Source organism: Sus scrofa, chromosome 1, assembly GCF_000003025.6.
Source record: "Sus scrofa isolate TJ Tabasco breed Duroc chromosome 1, Sscrofa11.1, whole genome shotgun sequence".
Taxonomy (NCBI): Eukaryota; Metazoa; Chordata; class Mammalia; order Artiodactyla; family Suidae; genus Sus; species Sus scrofa.
The window spans coordinates 95,880,350-95,899,655 of record NC_010443.5 but is presented as its reverse complement, the minus strand read 5'-3'; the positions used below and the strand labels follow the sequence as shown (position 1 = coordinate 95,899,655).

Sequence of the window (19,306 nt, the reverse complement as noted above, 5' to 3'; positions counted from 1 at the left end):
GTGGACACATTTTCATTTATTTTGGGGATATGCCCAGGAACAGAATGGCTGAGTCATATGGCTCCTGTATGTTTAACTATTTGAAGAACAAACTTGTTTTCTGAAGCGGTTGTACCATTTTACATTCCCACCAGTAACACATGAGACTCCTGATTTCTCTACAACCTCACCAACGGTTGCTGTCATTTGACTTTTTGATTCTAGCTATTGTAGCAGGTGTGAAGTGACATCTCATTTTAGTTTTAGTTTGCATGTCCCTGGTGACTAATTACATTGAGCATCTTTTCACATGTTATTGACCAGTTGTGTATCTTCCTTGGAGACACACCTATTTGGATATTTTGTCTATTTTTTTTTTTTTTGGTCTTTTTTTGAGTTGTAAGTTTTTATATTCTAGACACAAGTACCTTATCAGATACACGATTTACAAATATTTTCTCCTAATTCCCTGGGATGTCATTTCACTTTCTTGATGGTATCCTTTGAAGCACAAATTTAATTTTGTTAAAAGTTCAATTTATCAAATTTATTTTTTGCTGCTGCTTATACTTTTGGTGACATATCCAAAACATGTAGAGGGCATCTAAAAGAAATCTGCTTCATCTTACTCATTTCTACTAATCTCATTTGGAATGTCATAAAGAGCTTTTATTCGTTCTACTTGAGACAGAACAATTTTTAAATTTTATTATGAAATATTTAAAGGTACAAAGAATAACATACATCTGTGTCCCCACTACCCAGCCTAAGAAATTTTGCCAAGAAAGTTGAAGCTCTGTCCCCTCCCTACCTCTCCCCACCTCTGGGGACCATTACTCTGAATCTGGTGTTTATTATTCTCACGTATGTTTTTATATTCTTACTCTACATGTGTCAATCTTGTGTCAATATATGTACTGTTCTTTTTAAACTTCATGCAGTACATCTTCTGCAACTTGCTCTTTTCCTACTCCACATTGTTGAGGTTTATCCACATTGCTATAATGGGATATAAGTATATAAATATTGCTTATATTAATTTTCTCAGTGGCTAAAGGCTAAACGCTGAATAAATACACTGCTTATCCATCCTACAGATGAACGCCCTCACTGAAATAAGCCAAAAATTAGGGAAAGTGACACTAAACATTTTTAAGCACATAAAACTAGTTTCTCTAGAACCATGGCTTTCCATATCTTTTTTACTACAACCCACAGTAAAAATAAATAAAATATATTGCATATCTTGACCCTATGCACACAAGTATTTGTGTGTAGATGTTTATCAGTATATAACAAGTTTCATGTAATAATACTGTCTCCTGTTATCTTCTGTGTTGTTATATTTCCTTAAGTAAAAAGATAGTTTACAGACGCTGAACTGATCTCATGACTTCCCTACATAGGCTACCACTAGTTTAAAAGTTGCTCAAGGGTATTATTCCAGAGAGAGTAACTACTGGGTCATGGGTGTCTTAGTTCCAGCTGTCGCAACAAAATGCTAGAGTGGGTATCTTGAACAAGCCATTTTTTCCTCACAGTTCTGGAGGCTCCAAGTCCAAGATGAGCAAGGTCGGATTTGCATGAACCCTCTTCCTGGCTTGCCTTCTTACTGTGTCCTCACATGTAAGGCTGAGGTCTCCTCTTCTAGTAAGAGCGCTAAGCCCATCATGGGGGTTCTGCCCTTAGAATCTCATATAAACTTAATTACCTCCCAAGCGCCTCATCTCCAAATAACATCACATTGTGGAGCAGGCCTTCAACATATGAAAGGGGCGGGACAAACATTAAGTCCACAGCTTGAGGTTTACAGCTTTTTAACCAGACAATTCCACCGTTTTCCAAAATAGTTCACACAAGAGGGCAAGTGAGTTGTCCTTGTCCTGCCTCCTAATTGGATTTAAATGTATTCCTGTCTGATTCTGCCTTTGTGAAACGGCAGCCTATAATGTAAGGATGCCTTTCTATATTAGTAGTGAGCTCAAGCATCTTTCCTATGTTTACTGACCATCTGTATTTTCCTGTTTCACTAGGAGACAGGGAATCTATCTAGGAAAAACTTGCCGAGGCCATTCCTGAGCTGGAGCTGAGAGGCCTATACAGATGAGTGAGTCTGGTGTTTAAATCTGTGATCACTTAGCCCAAGAAAAAAGGGAACCAAACATGACCTTCTCAGAAAGACTTGCAATTCTTCTCAGGCTGGAACAAAGCAGAATCAGCAGCAATAAGCATGAAGGAAAAACCAGGTGGGGAAAAGAAGTTTTGTTTTTCTTAAAGCTCAAAAGTCCTAATTTGGATTACAGGGGGAAAATCTGCTCTTGCAAAGACTATGGAAATCTGGATAAGCTGTTATTCTTCTGTTCTCAGTCTTCCAATCTGCAATATCAGGATAACAATCTGTACCACTTTTTACCCCCATGTAGAAATTTTGAAATAAATACTCTTTTAAAACTCTTAAAAGAGTTTGTAGAAATTCAAGGTTTTGTGGGCAGCATCATCCAACACCTTCCAAAAGCTTAAGTGAGATGAAAGAACTGTCGTCCTTTGAACAGCTTTTTGGAGTGAGTTGCTCTTCTGAATTCCTGCCTGAAAAGCCATGGCGCTGCAGAACAATGAATTACCCCCTAAAATAACACAGCTCTACCTTTCAGTCTCAGAAAAGAAATCCTAGAAACTCTCCACTTTATAGGCATAGAAATCAAATCCCTCAGTGGTCATACAGTCCTTCTGGGGTCGCCTGTTCTCTGGTTCAGGCTTTTAAAACACCAGTCAACACACTCTCTGGTCTGCAGCAATGAGGTGTTGCAGATGCCAAGATCCATCCTAAAGTCAGATCTGTCTGCTATAGACTCAACCACAAAAGTGAGGGTCCACACCTGTGGCGTCAACAGTCCCCAACACGTCACGTTCCCATTCTTAGGCCAGAGCAATCACGGAAAGGAAAGAGAAATGACTCCTTTGAGGTGTCAATTATCAAAGCACAAAGGAAAAAAACTGGTACCAAAGAGTTTCCTTTAACAAAGCATATGAAGTTAAATCAATAGAATTTACAACCAAGGGGTGTTTCCAAGCAGCAGGCCAGGACCAAGGAACAGATCATACCAGCTGCTGCTGCCACTTTCTTCTAAGGCTTGACCTCATCACCACCTTTTACGTACCACATGAGATCTTAAGACTTGGCAGCAAGAAAGAAATGGTGAATCTTCATCACATAAGAGAATCTTTGCCTAAAACCATCCCCAGCTAGAAGGCATGCTACCCCCACAGTAGCACAATGACAGCTGAATTGAGCCAACAGTGTCATGACCTTTGCTGGGCTAACGGGTGCTCTCTTCCACATCTCTACGATGGTCAGGAGCATCACCTGCATCTTTTCCTGAGCTCGTTGCTCCTTCTGTATTTGCCACTGCCTTCTTTTGCTCCGGCAGATTCTCCCAGCCAAAGCTCCACTGTACAGACCAGGAACTTCTCTAATTCTGTAAATCAGTGTGCTCTAAACCATGGAGTTAAGGAAGTAAAGAAAATCATACCTACCAGGGATCTAGGAGGCTCACTCCTTCACAGATCAGTAATATGGTTCAAACAAAACCTAGAGGAAATTCACCTTATTTCACAGTTGCAAAATTGGAACTGAAGAAATATTTATATATTTGGTAAAGGTTATGTAATTTTTCTGTTTGGACTAAAGATATAAATAGCTGTCATCTACTGTGAAAAATATACAAATATGGGAAAGCAAAGCCAAAAGCCAGCAGAGTAAAGAGAAAGCCAGAGTAGGATTAAGTACTAGTCACAGATGATTTTACTTACTCATGCCTTGACTAGTCTTCAAAAGCAGCATCCAAGGCAAAAGGGGCCAAAGGTAAACAATCTTCTTCTAGAGCCCAAGAAAAGAAGTTTCTCATAGGCACTAATATGTCTAGGTCTCAGATACAGGGTAGTATAAGAGAACCATTTCGAAAAACCGAAGACATTTTCTAACTGTTAAAGTATATTTTCTAATTGTTAACACATCTCTTTCCTGTGTAAGCAAAACTAAAAATCTGATGAATATGGATATTTTAATAAACACAAGCCTTACTCTCCTGAGTTCCCCAGTCTCCTTTATGTGAAGCTAAGTTACAAAAGTCTTAAGATGTTAATGTGGTGGTTCCTACCATTTTGATAACCAAATAAAAAACCTGAAAATAGAACCACATTAGGAGGAAATTTATTTAGGCTATTTTTGAAACATCCTGTATTTGCTTCAACCATGAGCAAAGTGCATGTAGTCACAGCATCACCCTGGCACGCTGGTCTCTGGGAAGTAACTGTCAGCTGAGCTTTGTTCCCAGGAGCAAAGAGGCCTAGCACTAGGGAGTCTTCAGCTTTCTCTGAAATCTCACTGGTCCTAACTGGATGGGGGGTGGGGGCTAAGGAAAGCTCATGCAAAGCTATTTTTATCTAGATCTAATAAGCCAAAGCCCACTTGCAAAATATTCTAGGAGTAGGATACAGCTGTTGCTTGGAAAAGTCAGGGCAACATGTAACAATAAGATCTGTTAACAAAATATAATTCACTTTAACATTCAAAAGCTAACTTGAGAGCTGCTCCAGGCACCATCTAATTAACTGAAGCAGATAGAAAAAAAAAATCCTCAGAAATTATCATTGTTTAAATACACTCTATTTTATTTTGTCTTAAAATAGTTTAACCTTTATGCTACAGACTTATTTCAAAAAAAAAACAGAAAATCTTATCTTGCACCAAAAAATATATATATAACACTCTGTTTTATTATTTTTTTTCTCCAAAGACCATTAAATACTAAATGGAAACAAAAACTAAATAATGAACGTAAAGAAGAACCAAATTTTGTTTTAAAAACTAGAGTTGCACATTTTAAAACATCAATTCTAAGCAATGATTTGTCGTCACTGCATCAAGTCCACGCTCACACTCCAGCAACAGCAGATCTGTTAACCACCAAGTGCATTGGTTCCTAGCCATACAATGGCTAACATTTCATTCTTCACGGTAAGAGGAGCAAAAGGCTTCAAAATGACCTTTGTACTCTTTAAAAAACAAAACAACAACAAAAATATTTCCTAGTTATCCAGTGATTTTTTTTTTAAGATCACTACCCTTTAAAATTTGTTAAAAGAATTAGAAGTACGTAGTGTTTTAAATAAAATGAAAAAATACAACAGCATTGGACTAAAATACGTGATTATTTTAAACAAACAGTGCACAATCTGAGGAAGTTTGGTTAGGGCGCAATCATTTTTATATATACATGGAAGTCACATCACACACATACTGAAAAACAGGGATTAGGGCTCTTTGCCTTAAAAAAAAAAAGTTTAAACTAAAAGATAAAATTGTGTCCCCAGCTTTTTCAAAAACCTTGTGACACAGTATAAAAAGCAGGCAACAAATTCATTTTTAAGTTACCTATACGGTGCTAATCTGCTAAAAGTAACTGACTAAACTTGCAAATTAGACAGTTCATATTCACAATTGATAATAATAAAAGCAGAGCTGATGGGATGCTCAATTTTAATGGCGTCCATTCAGTCTGGCCCCTTCCATCAAAATGAAAAGACAACTACTGGCAAACAGTAATCACATGTTACAGGGCAGTCCAGGTGATGCAATAGCTAATTTACTACTCCATGGTTTCAAATTGGGGAGGGGGGCACTTAACCAAGTTAGTGCCATAAAACTATCTGTGACCCAAGTGTACCATTTTAGCAGAGATATCACTTTGAAGAGACTGTGAAGCATAAAGAAGAATTTGTGCTACCAAATGTAAAACTCTGGTTTAAAAAGACCCCCTTAAAAGAAATTTTAAATGTCACAGAATTTCAGACAATTTTATCTTTAATATCTTGCCAGCAATCATAGCCTGACTCTCCTGGATCTGGCAACGAAAAAAGAATTGAAACATAGTCTCTCTATAGTTAGTAAGTGGAAAAGTCCCAACCTAGTAGGGAGAAAAAAGCTGACTTTCTAGCATCCCTTCCCCTCCTTGCTTTTTGCATCTTAATTTTTGTTCTGGTGCATCAAGCCAGGTAGTCAAGGTGCTGGAAAAGGGACAGATGAGGGCCAAGTGTATGTATATGGAACCCAATGTAAAAGCGAAAGGCCAGAAAAGAGCTTCGTTACAACTTCACCCTTTGCTCCCAATCCACAGTGCACACAGCACACCAAAAGAATTCTCTTTAGAGGAGGACTATTAGGGACCTAAAGAAAATTGTCCTGGAAATCACCTGCTATGTGGAATTGGACAAAACAAAACAAATCGTTATCATAAGAACAGGTAATGCGGGAATCCCTGTTGTGGCTCAGAGGCTTAAAAACCTGACTAGTATCCATGAGGATGCAGGTTCAATCCCTGGCCTCGCTCAGTGGGTTAAGGATCCGGTGTTGCCATGAGCTGTGGTACAGGTCACAGACGAGGCTCAGATCCTGTGTTGCTGTGGTTCTGGCGTAGGCCAGCAGCTGCAGCTCCAATTCAGGAGCTGGGGATGTCCATATGCCACAGGTGCAGCCCTGGGGAAAAAAAAAAGTATAGGTAATGCAAAAATGTTCTTTAAAATGGGACTCTGCCCTGATACTGGGGGGAAAATAAGCTGCAAAAAACTTCAAGTCATATAATCCACTCTATTTTTTTCCCAATGATTTTCCTGGAAAACACAGACCAGAAATTGTACATTTCTGCTTTGTCTAGCATTTTAATTCAAGTCAAAAACAACATGTAACAGTAAAATTCAATAAATTAATCCTAAAGTAAAATGTGAAGGTCCAAGGATACACCAGTAGTGAATCTGCAGAAGGTCCTATTTTGCTCTGGCCTCTAGGTCTTTGGTTTTTCTCTAGAATTGTGGCTGTGTGAAAGGCTTGGTATGAGGTGCTAAAACTGGAGTTCATGATCATTTAAAAAGACTGGTCTATTAAATGTAGATTGATAGAAAAATGAAAAGTTGATGAAGAACAGAGGCCAGATCACATGAGATGTTATCAGAGAAGGTCAAAGAACACAAGCTTAAATACACTCCCATGGAAGAGGTGTACGGACAAATGAAAGCAGCAGGAAGAAGGGGAAAGGAATAAAAAAGTTTTTACAAAACACAGCAGAAAAGGCCAGGCAGGTGGAGCCAGGCAGACTCTGACACAGGCGCACGCGGGGGGTGTCTCTTTCACTTCAGCAGCCCCACAGTGCCACCTCACACAGTGCCTTTTGCACAACAGGCACTTGGTATATGCGTGTCAGCTGAATGGAAACTGAAAATGGTAGTTCTCATGCTCTTACGCTACGGAAGAGCCCCCAAGGCATTTGGGGAGGGAGGCAAAGGACTACAGCCACATTATACAGTAAAAATGGAACGAAAACATTAAAAAAGCAAATAAACTGTGAATAAACAAAAAGTGAGGTCTTCTAAGCCAGTATTACTTCACTCCTCCCTGTGCACAGTACATAGTGTTTCTAACTCTAGGTATTGCTTGTAAAATAATTCACCAGTAACTACAACGTTATAGGAAAAAAGGTAGTAGCTAATGCCACAAAACTCCAACACTGGCATTTCCTGAATTCCCTGAAGCTCCTACTACCCCTTGTTATTCCGGTTAGATGCTGTAAAACTTACAGTGCCATTAATGTGCTTGCGTCACATTTCTTATGGTGTATTTTGATTTTTCCACTTTTAGAAGGCAGAGGAGAAAAATACCCAAATATAGCATCAGGACGTCAGCTCAAGTGTCAAACAGTTGTTGTACAGCCTTTATAGAGAAACTGGCTATGAAAGAAGGCACTGTCCTCTCAGATCTGTAAGTGTCAGAGCCTTAGAAGCCACATAACTTTTCATATTCTACCTACGTAGCAGGTTCTATGTTCTCCCATTATATGAATAAACCGGGGGGAGGGGGGGAATCTCTTAATACTCCCTTCAGATGCCCAAACCTCATGGTGGGTATCTATCTGAAATGCCTCTGCCCCAAAAGGAGATGTTTTCCAAAGTTATGAATTATTGCAACAAGGAAATCAACTAACTCACCTTAGCAGTATTTATAAACACAAAGGGGCATATCAATTATTTGTGTTGTAGGAAGTCAGCCAGGAGCAAAGTCAGGAAAGAAGGCAGAAGACTTAAGCTAAAAGCAAAGTAACACTTCTGTCTTCTATTTTTAAGGACAGGTTTTCAATGCACATGCCCTACGAGGTACCAGTAAGGACCCGACTAATATGTGTGCAAACGCCCTAAGGTGGGAGTGCCAATGGGTGGGCTGACAGTGGTCAAGTCTAGATATTAATCTTATCACACAGAAAAATAAATACAAGATTCGAAAACTGAAATCCATTTCACCTGGTAATTAGAATATTATTCTAAACAGAAGGTAGAGTTTCCTAAGATTGAAAGTCACCAAATAAAATGAAGTTGTCTAATAACATTCATCATTCTCATATTCCTACTGAAGGAAAGAAGAAAAATTCTTTTCTCTGTGATAAGTTATTTTCCTAAGTGACTTCTTTTAATTTAAAAAAGGGGGGGGGGGCAATTTTCCATGAGTTATACAATGCCACAAACAGCTTCTGAGGCTGAAGCTATGACAATGAACTTCCATGTCACAAAGAGGAGGAGGAGGAAATTGAAGGGAACAGTGCAGGAAACACAGTGACATTGTATTACAGTAGGTATTTACGTCTACTATCCTCATCCAATGTAAGGTCAACAACTTCTGCAGGCGAAGCCCAAGTCTGCTGGGGAGTCACAGCAGTCCATGACTGTGTTTGCCGGGTGCTAACATACTGTGTGCCAGAGCCATGCTTCCATGAAGAAACACTCTGAATCACACCTCCTCGAGGATGGACACACCTGCAATTGAGATGAGGAGCAAAAGCACGGTTAATCCTACCACAGGAAAAAGAGAAGACAAGATAGCTTCACCTGTACCGATCAATACCTTTACTAAGATAAGCCTACTCTGCAAGTTCATGAAACCCACAACCAATATATCCTTCCCCTTTTTCCTCCTTCCCTCCTTGTCTGTCTGTCTCCTCACTTCTCTCAGGTTAGCCGAAAAAAACCAAGGGTCTTGTCTCAGCCACAAACTCCTGAGTTATGTCTAGATCTGTTATAAGATAAAGAGTAAGTTCATGTTTCTCTGAATTCACTTAAGCCTCTGAGGTCCTCAGATAGGGCAGTATATAAATCCAGACAAAATTAAGATGTCCAGACAATCTTAGTCTGAGCAAATGAAACAGTAAGAAATACAGGTGACACAACATTGTAAATTAACTACACTTCAACAAAACTTTAAAAAATGGGAAGAAAAAATTACAGATAAAATTTGTTCTTAAAATAAGTTCTGTGCCATATTTGGTAATAATACCTTCATAAACAGGAACAGTAATACCCCTTTTACAGGTCAGATTTCTAAGTATTAGGTCATGAGTACTAGATCAATTTCCTCATCCTGAAGGTTCACAACAGAAACAGTGGAAGTAGCAAGGCTGAAGTTCTCACTTTAGATTCTCTAAAAGTGTTCTATCAGAGGGACAGAACTGCTTTGCTGACAAATCTCACCAAGAGTTCACTGGGAGAAAACTGTTTCAGAAACATCTAAATACTGAATTATACATTCCAGTCACATGATAGAATTGTGAACCTCTAGGATGAACCACTGAGTTTTGATTTAAGTGAGAGGTAAGCAGGCAGCTCAAGCTATCAGTGCTCCTTATGTCCTCACATCTAAATTACAGATGAGGAGTTCCCACTGTGGTGCAGTGGGTTAAGAATCTAACTGCAGCAGCTCAGGTCACTGTGGAGGTGCAGGTTCAATCTCCAGCCCAGCACAGTGGGTTGAGGATCTGGCACTGTCACAGCTGTGGCATAGCTTGCAGCTGTGGCTCGGATTCAATTCCTGGCCCAGGAAATTCCAAATGCCGTAGGTACAGCCATAATAAATAAATAAGTATATGTGAATGTGAATGTGTGTGTGTGTGTGTGTGTGTGTGTATGTAACAGGCAGGTCTCTATGCAGCATATGTGATAAGTGACAAGTGGCATAATTCTGGTCACATTAACTACTACAGTGGATCTTGAGCAGCTGTTCTGACAACCTGTACACAGTGAATGACACTGAGTCATTTGAGGACTCCAGCTCTGATCCCATGCTACCTCCATCACCAGGTTCAAAAGAAAACATGTGAGGACCAATGGAAAAGGTTTAGCTGCAGAAATGCCCCTAAAGGCCCTTAAGCTCATGGGAAAGGCCCTGTTTCTTCAGAGGCTATCCTGAAAATGACTCCCTGACCAAGAGGTGCCAAAAACAGGCCCTTAAGGCCAGAGTAAGGATAGAATATAGATTTGTTACAGTACCAGGGGCCATCATCTTTTCAGAAATGGGCTAAGTAGCAACTAACCCACATTAGAGGCTACCACATTTTTTAAAGATTAGCTCGTAAAAAGCATTTAAATAAGACACATAAAGTCCAAAGTCTAATCCAAATCTGTCTAATCCACTAAATATACTCAAATTAAATGATCAAGTGTCATGGAAGAATGTCACCAACAGAGTCTGTTCAAATTTTAAAGAAATGATTTTTGATGACTAATGGCAAGAGAATACTTAATCAAGTTTAGATTAAGCAATTTCTCCTCATTTGACAATAACAGCAGGCCTATGAGGTAGATGTGGAAATTATTACCCATACTCTGACAGGGAAACTGAGGATTAAAGAGGTTACATGGTTTGCCCAAGGCCATACAGTTTGAAAGTGTAGGTTAAGGAACTTCAGCCTAAGTGTGATTTCTGGTTTAATGCTTTCTACAACATCATTTTGTCACTTTACAGATGTGATTAAATTGGGTAAGGCAAACATACTAAGAGTCAGAAAAGTGAAAAGATAGGCCAAAATCAATTAATTTAAAACTATAAAGTTCTTCAACAGTTCAAAAGCTCATCTGTATAAGTAGTAATTGAAGTAAAGACGGTTAGAAACTTAGAAAAATTCAGAGAATAGTGGCTACCAAAAAGTCAATGTAATCTTTGACAGAATTCCTAGAAATAACTCTGCAATAAAAGTATATTTAGTCCCAATTGTTACCCTTCACTGCTCCCTAAGTATCATACAAAGTAAATCAGGACATAAGGTAAGAGCTCTAAAAGGGATCTAATCCAATCTTCGCATTTTGCAGAAGAGAAAACCAAGACTACATGAGAACTGTCCAGGGTCCTAAGAAAGTAAAGCACAGAACCAGAACAAATTTAGGTCTCCTCTGGAGAGTTTATTTCCAACTAAATAACTGTATCTTTCTCAGGCTACACCTGAAGTACTACATACTGTGTTTGATGGTAAGGAGCCTGGCCCCTGGGGGCCATTCAATACAGAGCAAAGCAGATTCTAAAGTGTCCAGAGGAGGAGAGTGAGAGGTTTAGAGACGGTATTTACTAATAGAGTATAGAAGATGAGGCACTTCTTCAGCTACCTAAGTTAAATCACTTCTGTAGTTACGTCACAAAGAATTCCAGTTACCAGAATCCACACTGTGCTACTTTAAGCAAAAAAGGAAATTTACTGGAAAGATACTCAAGAACCTAAGGATGATAGAACAACTAGGTCTCACTCATTTGACCCAAGCCCCAATTTTCTTCATCTGTTTCTCTTCAAAATTTTAGATTCTCGGAGTTCCCATTGTGGCTCAGCGGTAATGATCCCGACTAGTATCCATGAAGATGCGGGTTTGATCCCTGGCCTTGCTCAGTCAGTTAACGATCTGGCGTTGCCATGAGCTATAGTGTAGGTCTCAGACGTGGCCCAGATGCGGCGTGGCTGTGGCTGTGGTGTAGGCCACTGGCTGCAGCTCTGATTGGACCCCTAGCCTGGGAACCTCCACGTGCTGTGCATGCGGCCCTTACCAAAAAAAAAAAATTTTTTTTTAGATTCTCTGGAGAATGTGATGAGCCCAGCTTTCCAGTCTCCTATTAACTGCAACTGGAAGGGCAGCTGCCAAAGAAGGAAGAAGCACCATGGAAAGCAGCTCCTCCACCTGTACAGAGATCTTGAGACCAAAAAAGAACCATGATTCAGTTTCTAGAAGGCAAATTTTGGATGACCATTACTACCCAACAAGTACAGCCAATCTGCCTTCTAAACATTCAAGCAATTGCTGGAGCATCTGTCAAGAATCTTAAAGAGTACTGTAAGATGACTTCTAAAGTATTATCAACTTCAGTAAGATTTTGAATACAGGCAAAACTATACTGTTAGAAGTCAGGTTAGTAGTTACAGGGGGCAGGGGCAGGGGTTGTAACTGAAGGTAGCACAAGGAGGACCTCTGTACCTCTGTCACCTAAGTATAGGTACACTTAACAACTTTTCTCTGTGTGTTGTAAGCCAAAAAAAATTCAAAAATGTTTAATGATTTAATGACCTCAACCACCTTGACTAAAATGGCAGTTAGAAGATGGATAAGAACAGAATAAGGTTTTGAACACTTTTTTTTTTTTTTTTTTTTTTGGCTACCCAGAAGTTCCTGGGCCAGGGATCAGATCTGAGCTGCACTGTGGACTATGCCACAGGTGCAGCAACACCGGATACTTAACCCACTATGCTAAGCCAGGGATGGAACCTGCATCCCATCACTCCCAAGACACCACAGATACCATTGTGCCATAGCTGGAACTCCCATATTTCTTTTAAGTATGGGGGAAAAAAGGTCAAACCCTTTTATAAGATGGTACATCACAGAATAACGTATATCAGATAAAGAGGGGAAAAATCGGAGTTCCCATCATAGCTCAGTGGTTAACAAATCCGACTAGGAACCATGGGGTTGGGGGTTCAATCCCTGGCCTCAATCAGTGGGTTAAGGATCCGGTGTTGCTGTAAGCTGTGGTGTAGGTCTCAGGCTCAGTCTGGACTTAGCATTGCTGTGGCTGTGGCATAGGCTGGCAGCTGCAGCTCCAATTAGACCCCTAGCCTGAGAACTTCCATATGCCACGGATGCGGCCCTAGAAAAGACCAAAAAAAAAAAAGAGAGAGAGAGGAAAAATTCAGGAGGAAATAGGACTACCACGATTGCTATAAATCCCATGGAGATGCATATAAAGGATGTGAGACACTCACAACTGTGTAGGGCAACTAACATAAAATACAGCATCATGTATTATTATATATCCTTTTTTTACTATTAAAGATCTGAGATGGGAACATATTCAGGCTGTTTTATAACTGATCTAATCAGATTCTAGTGCAGATACAAGCTTTTTCTCTCACAAAATACTTAATCTGTATATGAATGGCAATAGGGCTGCACATATTTTGAATCTTATAACCAAGAAAAACTGTTTAGGCCTCAGTTCAATACCCCATTCCCTCTCTGAATCCACTACTTATAAAGAGTTAATTTTGACAGAATAATTTCCTGTTCTTCATACACTAAAACCAATAACAGAGAGAGTTAAGAGTAGAAAAAAAAAAAAAAAAAACACAAAAAGAGGGCAGTCTCTGATGATCAGCTGTTGACATAGTTACCTTACTATTCTAAGAAAACAACATTAAAAATTAATCATTTTTGCTCTCATTTACAGATCCTGAAGGTGACCTCTTAGATAAGATTCCTACTTATTTTTCCTAACTAAAGATGAAGTGAATCCTTGCGGCTTCAGGAAAAGGCTCATCTGCCTTCCTTGCTTTTTCACGGATCTAGGAAACAATGAATCTTAAATGCCAAAGCCTTCTCAGAGTTCCCATTGTGGGTCAGTGGTAATGAACCCGACTAGTATCCATGAGGATGTGGGTTTGATCCCTGGCCTCATGCAGTAGGTTAAAAATCTGGCATTGCCGTGAGCTGTGGTGTAGTTTGCAGACACAGCTCGTATCCCATGTTGCTGTGACTGTGGTGTAGGCCAGTAGCTATAGCTCCAATTCGACTCCCAGCCTTGGAACTTCCATATGCCACGGGTGCCGCCCTAAAAAGCAAAAAAAAATAAAATCCTTCCCATCAATTCTTCTGATGAGGGGTGAACCAACATTAACCAATAACCACAAGACTGAGTGAAAGGAGGTTTAAGGGTCTGATTATTCATAAAAGCTTCAGATAACGGGTACTGAAGAACTGTTTCAACACAGTTCCATAACATAAAGATCTATAATACCATAGGCATTCATCTTCCTAGGTCAATTACCAATGAGGCTCATAAAAGAAAAGAAGGAAAAAGGACCAAAGATAAAGGAAAATATTGGCAAGAGGGCCATACATTAAAACTTCTGGTAAAATCAAGTGGGCACAGAAGAACTAGAAATATTTGAAAAGTTTCCATGTCATTGGCAAAGAGCATCTTGTGAAACTGGACTGTCCAAAAATTAACACCTGGAAATGACATTTAGGTAATGTCAGGAGTACATCACAGCAATCCAAGGCAGCCATAAAAGATGCATCCAACTATTAGTTGAGAAAGCATGCTTTCTGGTCTATGACTAGAAGAAAAACGGAAACTAAGTGAACACATCAAAATTCAAAAGGAAAGAGCAGGAAAATATATCAGCATGCCAAAAAGAAAAACAACCATTTTTAAAAAAGCACATACAACTAGAATTACTGAGTGTAAGGGTCAAACAAAACAAAATGCTTCCAACAGGGAAAAATGGCACCCAGAGCAAGTCAGAGCAATCCCAATCCCAAAGAGAATGACTCAAGGATCACGTCTGAGTGTTTTAAAACTCTCAGAAAGGCCACAAGGTAGAACACCAAGAAGAAAAATAAGAACAGGACAACTAAATCCAAACAAAACATCTATGCATGCAAATCAAATTAGAACAAAAAGATGTGGATCAAAACCTAAAACCTTCTTCCAAGCGATAACCCTGCCAGAAGCCCATCAATACTTCATAACTGCAACCCTAGACCTGTAAAAGAAATAAATTCCAGATGAGATACGGGCAGCCAAAGGGGCAAGTCTGAAGCAACCAACAAGAAAGCCTTTCCCCCCTCCTGCTTCTCAGCTTTTTAATCTCAACTTTTTAAAGATTACCATGCTTCTTCTAAAGGAAATGCTGAAAAATTTTTCTGAAAGACACAGCAGAGTCAGTAGGATTTACTCAGACCTAGACCCAAAGACCAAAATAAAAGATCCCCTCAAAATGATACAAGAATCCATACAAAGTACTCCAAAAAAATGTGTCAACTCTATATGCCATTGCATGAACTGTTATTAGCCACCACTGAGATTTCAGGATGGATCTGTCACTTTCAAGATATGATTTCCCCAGGATTCAAACTAAATGACCAGAATAAAACACATTGTTATGCTTCAGAGCCTGTAAGAAAAAGTCCTTGAAATTAATGTCAAAGCATGTTATTTAAAACGTACCCAAAATCACCTGACTTAGTTAAGAATGAAACAAATATGTTTATAGAGTAAAATGACAATCTGGAGAAAAGTCTTTGACAAGTTCAGAGAAGGGTGTACTAGAGATCACATGTATGTATGTGTGTGTGTGTGTGTGTGTGTGTGTGTGTGTGTGTACATGCACAGGTCCTGAAAGTGAGAAACTCAGAATTTAAGTTTCCAAATTTTAACAGAAATATAATAATTTCAATTCTATATACCAAAAATATTGGTAGAAAAAGTAGCCCAAGATTCATTATGGAAGGAAAGTTGAACAAAGAAGCTGAAAGGAAGTACAGCACACGTTACAGCATTTCTAGGCATGAGGAGACAATAAAGAAAGAAGAGTTGGTAGGAGTTAATAGAGAACTGGGGCAAGTGACATGTCTCTCCCAGCAGAGTAAGAGATTAGATAGACAATACAGGTAATTACCTATTCTTTCCTACTTAAGTGGGAACACATGACTAACAGTGAATTAAAATTTGAAATGTAAATCAAGAAGAAGCCAGTAACTGGATAATGTGCTCCTGGCACAACTGAAGATAATTTACCCAAATCAATAATTTACCCAAATCAATCTATTGGTCAATAGGTCCAATATATAGCTGTGTGTTTTTGTTTTTTGTTTTTGTTTCCACTTCCTTCATGTGGAGGTTCCAAGGCCAGGAATCGAACCTGCACCATAGCAGTGACTCGAGCTGCTGCAGTGATAACGCCGGATCCTTAACACACTACACCACATGAGAACTCCCAAAATAAGTTTTACAGTAAAGAGCCTGAAATGAAAAATACTGTAACATTTTAGAAACATCCTGACATGGGGCTTAAAAGTATAATAACTTACAATAACTAATGCCTTCTCTATTTATACAGTGATGAAATAAACTAATGGCAAACATATGCTAAAAAGGAAGAAGTCAAGAGTTCTTCTACCTTCTTAATTTTGATGGATAATTTAGCTTGAAGAGAATAGACTGAAAAGTGAAGAGAACTTCACTGGAAAAAGTTTTGATTAAGGCAGAAAAAAGAATAAGGCAAAGGAAAGACTAAAGAATGAAAATTCTCTCCCACCAGAATAGAAGAAATAACTATTTAGAAAGACAATGAAAAGGGAAGCCTCCATGCAGGCATACTTAAGGCATGTATACAGGATAGAGGATGAAATGCCGGGACAATACTATTACTGATAAAGAGAACCAGCCCCTTTGGACAAGATGGTATGTTAAGTTATGACTTAACTCTACATCCCTAAAGTCCTAATTGGTTAACGAATAAATGCTCTCAGAAAGTATAATCAGTTTTCCTTAGAAAAAAAAGGTATCCTCAATTTATGTGCATGCGTATTTTGCCCTCACTCTCCACTCCTAAGTTGACCTTTTAAATAAACAACAGAAGAAATGCTGGTGAATGTTTTATTACCTTGCTAACCAAAGATTAAAATCAGATCTAAAAATAAGGTCAGATACTATGTTATATACCTATTTGGGGAAATCACAAAATCAAAACTTCACTCATGTGGCATAAGAGAAAAACTGTTCACTATATAGAATACAGATTTTCCAAAGTCTAAATTTTGTCGTGTGTGTGTGTGTGTGTGTGTGTGTGTGTGTACGCTAAACATTCCTCTGAGAAGGCTGCACCTAATTCTTATGACCATTATCTTAAAGCAAGAGTCAGTAAGTTTTTTCTGCAAAGGGCTGCACATATCTTTGACTCTGAGGGCCCTAAGGTGTCTGATGAAACTTTTCAATTCTGCCACTGGTGTGCACTGCAAAATAACCACAAACAATACATAAGTGAACAAGCATGGCTCTGTTCCAACAAAACTTTATTTACGGATAAATTCTCTTTGAATTTTACATAGTTTTCACATGTCAAAAAACATCAGTCTTCTTTGATTATTTTCCTTAACCATTTAAAAATGTAAAAACCAGAGTTCCCATCGTGGCGCTGCGGAAATGAATTTGACTAGGAACCATGAGGTTTCAGATTTGATCCCTGGCCTTGCTCAGTGGGTTAAGGATCTGGCGTTGACGTGAACGTGAGCTGTGGTGTAGGTCGCAGATGTGGCTCGGATCCTGAGTTGCTGTGGCTGTGTTGTAGGCTGGCAGCTGTAGCTCCGATTCGACCCCTAGCCTGGGAACCTCCATATGCCATGGGTGCTGCCCTAAAAAGCAAAAAATAAATACATAAATAAAAGAAAATAAAAAAATAAAAATGTAAAAACCATTTTTAGCTCGAGGTCCATATAAAAACAGGCAGCAGGCCAGATCTGGCACATGGGCTATAGTTTGCTGACCTCCTACCTTAAAGAATGACAAGGTTCATAAAAGTAAAATTTTCATACTACTATACTACTAATTTGATGTCTTGTGGCTTTTTTCCCCCTGAATCATATGAACATCACTAGAAATCCACTATTAGGGAAGTAACCTGCAACTTTTCATGAAAGACAAGAAGTGCTCTAGGAAAGAGGTATGATGTTAGATGCAGATTTCCCAATTATTTGCTCCCAATACAATTAAGATAAAGTGAAAGGCAAGAAAATATGGATGGGGGGGGTAGGGAGGGAAATACATTAATACTTATGTCATAATAGGAAAAAAAAAATCTGTCAAGCCATCTAAACATTTGCTAAAAATAAGAGAAAACTATGAGTTCTGGTTCACATACATGTACGGCTGAGATAGTCTTTTTTTTTTTTTAATGTTATGGCAACACCCACAGCATATGGAAGTTCCTGGGCCAGGGAACGAATCTGAGCTACAGCTACAGCCTACACCACAGCTGTGGCAACCCCAGATCTTTAACCCACTGCACCAGGCTGGGGACTGAACCCGCACCACAACAACCTATGCACAGCAGTTGGATTTTTAACCCACTGCACCACCACAGGAGGAACTCCAAGACATTCTTGATATAAAACAATATGCAACACATTCTGAAGCTCATTATGCATTTAATCAAAACATATTTCTTAAACCACAGGAAGCTCCCACTCTTCATGCCAGTAATGCCGTGAGGCCTACCACTGTCTTCTGGTTAAAATAAAATTCACAATTTAAAATATTCCAATTAATATCCTACCTTGCATGTTCCTGAACTCCCACAATCTCTACTTCACTATCTGAAGAGGCAATATTAATTTCTTCATTGAGTGGTGCATTGCCAGCAGGTGTTTTGTCACTTGCTAGGAATCCTGGATCCAAATGACCTGAGAGAGAGAGAAGGGGGAAAAAAATAAGCACTACATTTTGACTCCTTACCAGCATCAGAAACAACCCATTGACAGATTTCTCATTGCATTTTAATCACTGAAGTGGAACTGCCTTGTGAGAGCTTGCCTCAGCGAAACTGTTACCTATGTCAAATAAGCCGGGGTGGTGTTCTATTAAAAAAAAAAATTAAACAGAATAACATGTTCACTGTTAAAAGAATGTTCAAACAACACAGAAGTACATAAAAATAAGAACGTCACATCTCCCACTTTCCCTCAGAAAAAAAACTTTGGAGTACTCTGACAAATATGTACATCTAAATTTAAGTATATATAAACTGCGGTAATAGTTTACGTTACTCTGTAATGTTTTCTGCATTCAATTCTAGTCTGCTTTTAAATGACCTGAAAGACAGGTCTGTCACCACTTAGAGGTCAATGGGGTTCTCTACTGATTATCACTTTAATAGAATAAAATTCTAAACCAAAAAATCTCAAAGGTACAAATGGAGTAAACAATAGAATCATTAATATCATATTTATACTGGGATGCCTTATGAAAGATTTAACAATTTTCCCTAAAGGAATGTAGACTTGACAAAATCATACCCGAAACCACATCTAACAGGGAAGGCTAGAAGCTAATCACAATTTTTGCTGTAAGCAACTGAAACATAACTTGTATGTTGCTGACAGTTCTCATTAGACAGAAACAAACCACATACTCTGGAAA

General features: G+C 38.9%; 1 protein-coding gene across 5 annotated transcripts in view; it reads right to left on the bottom strand.

Moving 5' to 3' along the window:
- Positions 349-19,306, bottom strand: part of C1H18orf25 (chromosome 1 C18orf25 homolog) — a 90,613-nt gene continuing 71,655 nt past the window's right edge. For 2 of the 5 annotated variants that reach the window (XM_003121416.6, XM_021092546.1), the window contains exons 4-5: positions 18,444-18,570; positions 349-8,835 (exon numbers count right to left, since the gene is read on the bottom strand). In XM_003121416.6, coding sequence (XP_003121464.3) covers positions 8,646-8,835; positions 18,444-18,570 — 317 coding nt within the window. In that variant the 3' untranslated portion in view covers positions 349-8,645. Of the gene's footprint in view, positions 8,836-14,805; positions 14,874-18,443; positions 18,571-19,306 lie in introns of all 5 variants that reach the window. The other 3 variants (XM_021092553.1, XM_003121415.6, XM_021092561.1) reach the window with 3 other exon arrangements.